Source organism: Callionymus lyra, chromosome 14 (assembly GCF_982586985.1).
Source record: "Callionymus lyra chromosome 14, fCalLyr1.hap1.1, whole genome shotgun sequence".
Lineage (NCBI taxonomy): Eukaryota > Metazoa > Chordata > Actinopteri > Syngnathiformes > Callionymidae > Callionymus > Callionymus lyra.
The window spans coordinates 3,189,718-3,201,264 of NC_141831.1; the positions used below are offsets into that span (position 1 = coordinate 3,189,718).

The 11,547-nt window shown below is 41.6% G+C and overlaps 2 protein-coding genes across 2 annotated transcripts in view; both read right to left on the minus strand.

Annotated features, from left to right (window-relative positions):
* znrd2 (zinc ribbon domain containing 2) overlaps positions 1–1,811 on the minus strand; it is a 4,373-nt gene extending 2,562 nt beyond the window's left edge. Inside the window, exons 1-3 of the mRNA XM_087807306.1 lie at positions 1,735–1,811; positions 1,168–1,319; positions 806–890 (exon numbers count right to left, since the gene is read on the minus strand). Of these exons, the coding sequence (XP_087663432.1) occupies positions 806–890; positions 1,168–1,319; positions 1,735–1,750 (253 nt within the window). The 5' untranslated portion in view covers positions 1,751–1,811. The remainder of the gene's footprint in view (positions 1–805; positions 891–1,167; positions 1,320–1,734) is intronic.
* Positions 1,812–4,006: 2,195 nt separating this feature from the next.
* On the minus strand, positions 4,007–10,989 carry arr3a (arrestin 3a, retinal (X-arrestin)). Its single transcript, XM_087808042.1, has 14 exons — positions 10,982–10,989; positions 10,263–10,293; positions 10,134–10,194; positions 10,025–10,069; positions 7,295–7,485; positions 7,152–7,211; positions 7,017–7,093; positions 6,820–6,955; positions 6,672–6,756; positions 6,541–6,613; positions 6,343–6,480; positions 5,078–5,161; positions 4,984–5,007; positions 4,007–4,082 (listed from the first exon to the last, which is right to left on the minus strand). The coding sequence occupies exons 1-14, from the start codon at positions 10,987–10,989 to the stop codon at positions 4,022–4,024; spliced, it is 1,074 nt and encodes a 357-aa protein (XP_087664168.1). The 3' UTR covers positions 4,007–4,021.
* Positions 10,990–11,547: the final 558 nt, after the last annotated feature.

An 11,547-nucleotide genomic window follows, 5' to 3' on the forward strand; every position in this document is an offset into this window, starting at 1 on the left:
TCTCCCTCTGAGAATTACTTCATCGTTTCTTCTTTCAACCATTAGTTTGTGTTAAACGTTTAAATGGTGAGACTTGTGTCTGCAGCTCATGATGCAGCGTCTCTGTCATGCTTGTATCATGATATTATGGGATGGAGTTTATTTAAATGAATCAATAACTTAAGTAGATTCATGGTGACTGATGATCAATAGTTTGTGTCTCCAGCTTCTTATGAGACCAGGAAGTGAAGTTTAGTGACGTTTATTCAGAACAAATGTGAAGCTAGATTTCTTATCATCAGTTTCTGTTCAATACAATTCAGTTTTTAATCAGTAAAAGTTGATTAAACTTAAAAAATAAATGTCTTTATTTGATTCAGCACATAATGTAAAGATGGAACCTATTGACGGTGGAATAAGAGAAGCAGATTAAATCGTGTTATCATCCCATTAGTCGAGTAATAGAAATGATTCTTGCTTCTAAGGCTCGACTTAAAGGAATGTCAAGCTTCCAAAACATGTTAGTTTTCCTTTGTGCAGCTAAAAATACAGACTCTAAATACCACAGAGATAAAAAAAAAAGCACTAAAACTACTGTCGTTTCTTCCTTCATTTATTTATTATCAACTCATATTTGACCAGAAACCAGGTTTTTCTTTGCTCTCTGGACTTTATTTTGTCCAATTTAAGTTAGTTAGAACTTTATTGATCCCTCAGTTTTTATTCTTAAGCTATAATTTGTTATTCACGTCCTGTTTATTTACACGTGTCTCGTTCTGTCAGAAACATAAACCCCTGCAAACCAAATCAATCAAGAGAAAGTTACCAGGGTTGTCCTTGTCGACATCCGAGTCCAGCTCCTGACACGAGACACAATAGTTTTTCTGCTGGCGGTCCTGGAGGAGGATGGTCTGAGGACACAAAACAAAAATATATCATCAAGATGAGACGATTAGAAACATAACGATTCACTGACAGGATTGAAATGATTCTCACAAAAGTAACTTCATAGTAAAACATCTTTGTTTTGTCACAATCGACCTGAGAAAGGACTTTTAGAATCACAAATAAAGTGGATTTACGGTCGATGACAACACAAAGCTACACACGCCTGTCGTCACTTTTGTCAAGAGTTTGATTCGAATCACATCTGGAGTGTTTTGACGGGAGTAAAATGACGTCACCAACCCCGCACACGTCACAACAGTCGCCCAGCATCTTGTATCCTTTCAGCAGGTAGCCTCCCATCAGTTTACTGATCTTGTCCTGCCTCTCCCTGCGAGCCTGGATCACCTTCATCTCGGACTCCGTGGGGGGTTCCCACTCGAAGTCTTCATCATCTGAGAGGGTCAAAGTTCAAGGGTCACAGTTTAGTCAAAGGTAAACACATGGACTGGTCCGGTGACACCTTCACGATTAAAACAGCTTAAATCGCCACCAGCGCGAGAACAACAGCTTCGTGCAGCGAAAACATGACATTATGAGGTTAATGTGCAGAAGATAGTCGCTCAAAAATCTTTCTATTTCCCCGTTTGGCATGTTTTGAAAGTAGCTAGCCAGGAAATGATGACAAGCTAACGCGAGCATGCTAACGTCACCTCGCACTAGACGCTCAAATACAACATATTCACGTCACTCTGACGCCAAACAAGATGACGCCAAACTTGAACACGTCAGATGAGTTTCCTTCCGTGACGTGAACGTGTCGCAACGTGACGCGAGAAAGTTGGAAACATGGATAATAAGTCCACAAACCTCCATTCATAGCCATGTTGCTTCAGCGCGACTACACGTTGTACGCGATGACGTCGTGCTCGGCGTCTTCTTCGTAAGGCAGAGAATAAGCCTGTAGGAAATCTTACCGCCCCCTGCTGGTGATGTTAGTTATGTCAATAATACGCGCTGTCACTATTTTTGATTGATTGATTGATTGATTGATTGATTGATGTACGTTATTAACGCGTTTATTCTTCCCACACTGGGGTCATTTGAGTTCACAACAGTTCACAAAAACGATTAAAACAATAATAAAATAATAATTACGTACTGAATATACAAAAGAATAATATTAAGTTATTTTTTAAAACAATAATAAATACAATAATAAAATGTATAACAACACAGACTACAGGAGTACACAAGTGTGTGTGTGTATTCGTGAGGTGTAGGGGGTCCAAATTAAACATTCAATTTAAATATAAATCTTTCTACTAAGCGCTTCGTGACCCTGGTCTGGAAAAGCCCTCTTAAAATACAAATCACCTACTTACTTACTAAATAATCTGACAGCAGATACTTAAGTGTTTATTAAATCTGCAACTTATGATTTATTTTTTCTTCTCAGTGGTTGTCAAAGCCTTGATCGTCCTCTTTAGTCGCACCTTCATGTAGTCATTAACCAAACGTCCAAGAAGGTCATTGGTTCTCTTCCTTTGAAAAATAAATAAAAGGTTTCAATGAATTTTCCTACATAATCATATGTATATCCAATGGTTTTCAACATAAAATAAATACTTCACCACTAAACAACAACAAGTAATATGATATTAATAATAAAACATTAAGTCAATTATTAAAGAATTGAGGAAATACCAGGTTTACAGCAGCCACAAAGAATACAAAAGAAGATGAAAACAGTTAAACATAGTTGATACATTTTTATTAAAGTAGTCAATTTACTCCCCTTTAAATTCCTCCATAATTGTGACAAAACACGTTATTTTTACTGGTATCTTTATTTATTCGTCATTTTAAAATACACTGAACTGAATATTCATGTATCACATGTTGAACTATGTATTCTCTTAATGTAGACTGTGCTTACATGTATATTACTATATAAATATAATAAATACACTATTTATTTGCCAAGTTACACACTGATGCAATCGATATTTTTGATGTTCAAGGCTGTATGTTTGACTCAAAACGTGCCACAAACACATGTTTAAACCCGAGGCCTTCAGTCGCTTCAGAGCTGGCCTTGCCCATTGAAGTCAACGGCAGCCGAAGGATTGTGTGAACCAATCAGATTCCAGTTAACGACACAACGTCAACGCTTAGGAAGCTACACGCGTCACTGCTTCCACGACGCTGGACGCGTTGAACAGGTGACACGTTCATGTCCTCTGATTGGATAGCACTGAGACTCGTCTTTTCAAGAAAAGCTGGAAGTTGTTAAGAAAGTTATGCTAACTCCGAGACGAGTCTTTCACAAGTTTAAAAGGATTTATTTATTTCCTCCATGAACTACGTGAGTAAATGCATTTTTTTTCTTAATAATGTTGCGCTGTATGAGATCAATAGTGGTGCTTGTGTGTGTGTGTGTGTGTGTGTCGCTTTAGCGTATGTGTGTTTGTGTGTATGTTGTGTATAAAGAACCTTAAAGTAGTTATTGAGAGGTGGATTCATTCAAATGTGCGCCACTGAAGGCCTATGTGTGAAATGCACGGCCCGTCACTGTTTAAAACTGACCAGATAAAATACTCCGAACCATTGAAATGTTTTTTATTTGTTGTGCAGTATGTCGGGCAGAAACATATTTCACGATCAACGACACGATCAGGACACACTCGTCAAGAGTCAACACATTAAAATACATTAAAGCAGTGACGGATGAGTCCAGATCAGTGCAGCTACTTCAGTGCCGACTGTCGCACACTGAGCTCAACACTTCCTACGACTGACACTAGTTTGATACGCCTGCACACAAACATGGACGACAACCGCGTGAGGTCACAGGTGTCTTTTCCCTCCATCGCCGCCTCCGACCACCACGACTCCGCCGCCATCTTTGTTCCTTCACTTCCCCACAACGTCTTCCACTCTTCCTCTCTTCTCTACTTCCAGAGTGACGTCCTCGCTGGACAGAGAGCAGAATCTTCAGAACAAAACTCTTGTCGAGGATGAAATGACTTCACACTCACATCGATGCACTTCCTTTATTCTAGGAAGCAACGGATGACGGAGGACGAGGGAGAAGAAAAGATCAGTTATTTCTACAGAACGTCGGGATTTGTCGGCAGATGTCGAACGTCAGGGATTAAAACTCACCTTCTGGTTTTGGGTGCATGAGCATCAGCGGGAGTTCCACGGTGACATCACTGCAAGAACACACAAGTGTCAAACACCAAATCAGCTGTTTTGATTGACAGCTGACTCATCCAATGGAATATTTCATACTCAATGGGGCGGAGCTTATGACGAGGAAAGCGACCCATTGGTCGACTTTCTCATGGTTTTCTGTGAGTGTGTAGTGTCGATAAAGTTGTAAATGTACTTGTATTAATAGAATAAAATAATGTTATACTCATGGAAGTATTATAGTACACTGGGAGTATATCAGTACCATTGAAGTATAATAGTACACTGGGAGTATATCAGTACCATGGAAGTATAATAGTACACTGGGAGTATATCAGTACCATGGAAGTATTATAGTACACTTGGAGTATAACAGTACCATTGAAGTATTATAGTATACTGGGAGGGTATCAGTACTATGGAAGTATTATAGTACAATGGGAGTATATCAGTACCGTTGAAGTATTATAGTATACTGAGAGTATATCAGTATCATGGAAGTATAATAGTATACTGGGAGTATATCAGTACCATGGAAGTATAATAGTACACTGGGAGTATATCAGTACTATGGAATTATTATAGTACACTGGGAGTATATCAGTACCATGGAAGTATTAAAGTACACTGGGAGTATATCAGTACCATAGAAGTATTATAGTACACTGGGAGTATATCAGTACCATGGAAGTATTATAGTACACTGGGAGTATATCAGTATCATGGAAGTATTATAGTACACTGGGAGTATATCAGTAATGTTGTATTAGACAAGAGTCATGTGACCTGTGACATATTTGAGTCTGAGGCGAGTGTTTGATAAAGTCAGATGTCACGTGATTGGCTGCCCTGCGTGTCAATCAAGCGCCAGGATAGACGATTGGTCGATCATCTACACTCGATGATGGTCACGACACTCACCTGGCAGTGAGTCCTCCCAGCAGCCTGAGGGATGGAAACACATGTGGAGTGACGTTTGTAAACAATGTTGACATGTAATCCTGCGAGCGCTCACCCTCCTCCTGCCACGATCAGGTTGATTTTAATCTTGTACGACACTAAGATTCCCAGCACCTCTTTATCCACATTTTGCCGCAGACTGCAGAGGAATCAGGTAGATTAAAGGATTAGTGGATTTGATTTTGTTGTGGAACTTTATTTTTAAAGCCACTGATGACATAAGTTGGACACGCGACTGAAAGAGTGGATACATGTTGTATCCGTGTACGACTAGATTTTGTTTTTGTGAATTAGTCTTTTCAATATAACCTGTAATATAATCTTATAATAATCTTGATTATGTTTCTTTTAAATGCCATTTCAACTTCAAGTTATTCAACCAACTAACTAGCTGTCATGATATGAGAGGTTCTTCTAGCTGGCTAACTTTCAAACGAGTTAGCATAGTTAGTAGAATTGCAAGATTTTGATCTAGCTTCTCATAATTCTAACCTGCTACTGTTGCTAATCTAACTTAGAAATTCTTATTAAGATGCTAATGTGTGAACTAGTTGTTATAGAGCTGAACCAGTTAGTTGTTGACATGATGCTTGTTAGCTGGCTAACTTTCAAACTAGTTAGCAAGGTGATTTATTTTACCTGTTGACATTATAAGTGGTTATGAAGCTTTCAAACTAGCTTCTCATAACGCTAACTAGTTGTCGTGAAGCTGGCACCATGCTAGCTTTAAAACCTGATGCTAACTTCACTAGCTTACTTACAATGCCAGCTTTAAACCTGATGCTAACTTCTCTAGCTAACTTACAATGCTAGCTTTAAAACCTGATGGTAACCTCTCTAGCTAACTTATAATGCTAGTTATAAAATCTGATGGTAACTTTACTTACTTACTTACAATGCTAGCTTTAAACCTGATGCTAACTTCACTAGCTAACTCACAATGCTATCTTTAAAACCCTTATGCTAACCTCACAAGCTAACTTACAATGCTAGCTTTACACCTGATGCTAAGTTCACTAGCTAAGTAACAATGCTAGCTTTAAAACCTGATGCTAACTTACAATGCTAGCTTTAAAACCTGATGCTAACTTCACTAGCTAACTTACAATGCTAGCTTTAAAACCTGATGGTAACTCCACTAACTAACTTACAATGCTAGCTTTACACCTGATGCTAACTTAAAATGCTAGCTTTAAAAGCTGATGCTAACTTCACTAGCTAACTTACAATGCTAGCTTGCCAACTAGCTTACATGCGCTTCAGGCATTTTTTTTTCTCTAATGTCCGTCTTTTGTGCTCAAGGTCAAGTCAAGGACGTACAGGGTGGACGAGGCCAGGTTGGTGTCCTCGTCCTTCAGTCGTCCGTCCAGCGCCAGTCCTCTCTTCTCCTTGTTGTCAGCTAGCAGTGGAGTGATGTTGAGGGTCTTCTCGAAAGTGCTGCTGGCCTCCACGGTCTCTCTGGAGACCACAGACATCTTGATATTTATGTCTTTCTAGATGATTTTGTCTCTGACTTACGAGAACTCCTTAATGAGGACGCTCTTGGTGTATTTGTCAGCCGAGTAGAGCACGATGTCGGTGGTTTGATCCACTGATGGAGACACGTTTGAATGAGTTCAGGTGGTTGAAGAGGCTTGTGGAAAACTCACCGGTGATCTTGATATTCTTGATGGTCTTGTTGCTCTCGTTGTTGACTTTGAGCTTGATGGGGATCTGCTCTCCGTGGAAGTAGAGCTGTGGAAACACAAGGATTACGTATCCGCGGCGAAGAGAAGTGGAATCCTTTCGAAGCCTTACGTCTTTTTCCATCGATGCCTCGATGTGAACCGGCTTGTCCGACATCATGAAGCTTTTGCAGAGCTCGGCTTTGGGCCCGGCCCCGATCTGGGACGGCGCGTACTGGATCTTACGGATGATGAGGCGAGCGGTGTCCCTGCACCAGAGACCAGGATGAGTTCAGGAATAAAAATACTTTTACGTTAAAGTCCATTTACTTCTTACTGATCTTCTCATCTGGGTCGCACTTTTCCATGGCCAGAAACGCCTTCACCTCGTAGTCCACGCCGCAAGACTGAGGGTTGAAGAAGAGGATGAGGGTTTGAAGGTGTGATGTGGACTTTGAGAGGTACCTTCCCCTTGTCGTCGGGCCCAGGCTGCAGGGAGACCGAGCACGGTAGGTTGTTCGGAATCTACGGCGAGGAAGAGAGAACGTGAACCCATGATAACGTGGAAACATCACAACATTCTTCCCGAGAAGACGAACGAGACATACCATGAAACTGAAAGGGAGGGCGTCGTCCCCGGCCTTCTTCAGCAGCGTGTCGTGGATGGGCGTGAGTGTCGGCTTGTGGTCCTCGGGATAGATCTGGACGTGTGTGATCCAGATGTCCTTCCTGAAGCACAGGCCCATCACGTCCAGGTCATCGCTGCCGTAGCGGAAGGCACAGGCCAGCTGCACGAACACTGTGAGGACATGAACACTGTAAGTAAGTCAGTAAGTAAGTTATTTGTATATATATAGTGCTTTTCCAGACCAGGGTCACAAAGCGCTTAAACAATCAAAACAATACTCAATAAAGTATATACTTTAAAGATCAAGATAAAACTGATAACACAACAGGAGTTCCAGAAAATCAAGGAAAAGCCTGAAAAAATAAAAATGTCTTAAGATGTTTCTTAAAGGAGTCAGTAGATCATCAAGCGCAAAGAGAGAGGAAGATGGTTCCAAAGCTTCCAACAGTCTGGAAGGCTTTCTCTCTTCTGGTCCTGAACCGTGTACGAGGAACCATTAGTAGATTCTGATCCACAGACCTCAGAGCCCGAGCTGGGGTGTAAGGCTGGATCAGATCAGTGATGGAAGGTCTGACCATGAATAGCTCTGAAAGTAATAACCAGAATTTTAAAGTTGATCCTGAAAGAAACTGGAAGCCAGTGAAGAGTTTTAAGGATCGGAGAAATGTGAGTTCTTCTACTAGAGCGGCTCAGAATTCTGGCTGCAGAGTTTTGTATGAACTGCAGACGAGACGATCCTTCTTGTTAAGACATGAAAACAAACTGTTACAATAGTCCAGACGAGAAGAAACAAACGCATGGATTATAAGATCCAGATCATGTTGTGACAACATTTTCCTAAGTTTAGAGATTTTCCTCAGTTGAAGGAAACAGTTTCTGGTCAGTTTTCTTCAGTGTTGAACAAGAGACATGTCTTTATCAAATACAACACCCAGGTTTCTCAGGCTCAGTTTGTTAGACTGACCTAAGTCACCCAAGTACTGACTCAACCCTGGAATCTTATCATCAGGAGCAATCACCAGTTTTGAGTTTCAGTTTTGTCCACATTTAGCTGTAGAGTGTTTTCACTCATTGTTTGATTTCTAGCAAACAATTGACTAAGTTCAGCCTCTGGGGCTCAGTTGGATCAACAGAGCAGTAGAGCTGGATGTCATCAGCAAAAATGTGATAAGAAACATCAGGAAATCTCTGAATGATTTTACCGAGGGGAATCAAGTACAGCAAAAACAATAAAGGACCCAGAACCTTGAGGGACTCCACACAACAGATCTGCCGATTCAGACCTCATTGGATTGACAGATACACTGAAACTGTCCCCAGAAAGGTAAGATGAGAACCATTCTAACACAGACCCAGACAGTCTTCATCCCTCAGTCTTCTCAGCAGGATCTGGTGATCAACTGTGTCAAAGGCTGAGGACAAATCCAAGAGAACCAGAACAGTGGATTTACCAGAGTCAGCCGACATCATGATGTCACTGGACACTTTCAGTAAAGCTGTCTCAGTAGAGTGATGTTTACGAAGCCAGACTGAAACTTCTCATGGATGTCGCTCTGATCCAGGAACAAAGACAGCTGCTCAGACACCACCTTCTTCAAGATCTTGGACAAAAGGGAGCTAAGAAATAGGCCTGAAATGACTGAGGTCAGTTGGGTCTAAGCCTGGCTTTTTGAGCAGAGGCTCTACAATGGCATGTTTAAATGCATTGGGAAAAACCCCTGTGGAAAGGGAGAGGTTCACCATATTGGTAACCCAGGGGCCAATTACACCAAATACTTTGATCAAAAGCCTACAAGGAAGAACGTCATCTGAGCAAGAGGAGGGTTTCATCTTGTTCACTGGTGATGAAATATCACCCAATGATACAGCAGTGAAGGAAGACCAAGAGGAGGAGAGGGGCTCAGAGATTTTGTCTTTGATCAATTTAATTTTGTCAATGAAAAATCTCAACAATGCATTGCTGTCAGCTTCACAGAAGACAGGCGTGATTTGAGGAGCAGGAGAATTAATCGTGTCAAACAACACTTTCTTTGTTTTTTCTCATTTGCTGCTACCAGTTTTCTGATGTAATCAGATCTAGCAGTTTCCACCATCTCATTGTAAGAAGACATCAGATCCCTGAGATGAAGTCTGTGCACCTCAAGTATAGTGGACTTCCAGAGACGCTCAGTCTTTTGACAAAGTCTCTTCAGACTCAGGAGATCTTCATTTGTCCAAGGGCACCGTTTTTTCTGAATTTTCAAGTTCGATTTAACAGGTGCCACTTGATCCAGTATTTCAACACAATGACCAGTGAAACAGTGAATCAAACTGTCCACGTCTGGGCAGTCATCAAAGGAAAGAGGGTCAAACATAGCAGAAAAACTGCAGTATCAGTGTGTGTGTTGTTGTGATGTGTGACTCTATTGTATCATCAGTGTGTGTGTTGTTGTGATGTGTGACTCTATTGTCACAGCGCATCATCAGTGGCCTCCACCTCGAAGGGACTTTGTATAAACAAAGCTTGATTACAGCTTAGAGCAACTTTATAAAGTAATAAAGTGTAAAACATGGTCATGATGAGAAGTTACTGCGTCTTGAAGAACATTCACGACATGACACCAGAGTTGTTGGTGTCATGTCGTGAATGTTCTTCGAATGTGTTCAAAATGGGACTTTTATGGATAATTGTGTATGTTTTTTCTGTTAATACCATGAGGTCAAATGTCACCTTTTCTGCCGGCAAAGTTCGACTTGTCCAGCTTTATCACGCCATCTGCAAAAGAATCGACAAGTCACACACGTGTGGTCCTGACTCGAGGTCCACGTCACGGACTCACCGATCTGGTCCACGGAGCTCATGTGATCCACGTAGTCTCTCTTGCCGAGGAAGAGCGTCAGCTGTAACACACGTCCGTGAGCAACACAACCTTTTTTGAAAGCACAACCACACGGCGGGTTCGACTCACCCCTTCGTTTTTACACGTCTTCTTGAAAACCCTGCGTGAGAAACGGGTGTTGAGTGATTGACAGTCGCACTATGATGACATATGATGACATCATCCTCTCAACACTGTCATCAGTGAGCAGAGAAGCAGGTGAAGCACGAATGCTCCTTCCCAGGTGCAACACTAATAGACTCAGGGACTCATTAATTCCTCGGGCTATTAAATTGTACAATTCTGAGTTCGGGGGCAGGAGTGGAGTGAAAGTATCTGGATGTTCTGTTCTATGTTAGTCTTTGTTATTTTTCTTTGATCTATGTTCTTTATCTTTGGACGTAGATTGTATCATCTTCTTTATTTCTCTTTCTTCTTGGATAATTTGGAGAAAAAAAAAAAAAAAATCCCGAAGGAGACCTCCTGAGGATCAATAAAGTTCTACCTAACTAACCTAACTAAAGATCGCTCAGGTGAATGGAACAGGTTTGATCAAACACATGTTTGAGGGTTTGGATCCAGGGAGCAGCAGGTGGAGACTAATCTCTTTGGCTCTTTCATCCATTTAGGATTAAGCTGCAGATAGAGCGGCTGATGTATCTTATTTTAAGATTCGGTCCAGGTAAGTGTGCGCTACACATGGGGTCATGGACACAAGCCAACTAGTTACCTGGTCACCTGTTGACCAATCATCGTCACACACACGGAAGATGTTACTCTTGTTCAACTGTAAACGTGTTCAAACTTACTTGGACATGTTTCCTGGATCTTCGGCTGGTCAACCTGGGAACAGAAGACGTGTCAGTGAAGGATGTTCTCAGCATCTTGACTCGAGTCCTGCTCCATCATGTTGTGGCCCGGACCAGCTCAGGTTAAATCCCTCAAATAAGATTACAAAGTGGTTGTTCTCGCCGCTGACGGGTCTCGATCCAACAACCAAACATGAGGCCGATTTACACACGCACACACACACACACACACACACACACACACACACACACACACACACACACACACACACACACACACACACACACACACACACACACACACACACACACACACACACACACACACACACACACACACACACACACACGAACACACACACACGTGTTGTGTCACAACAATGCCGTCTTCGTCGGACTCTTCGAAGGGTCTTAGAAGGACTTAATTCCACTTTAAGACCAAACGCTGGACTTTTATAGCTTCTCGACCTGGACTGAGTCGGCAGAAGAAAGAGTGAAACACACTCTTTAAACAGTCGCACATGAATCCACCGTCTGTCATGTTTCGTTCCCAACTGTCCTGCTCA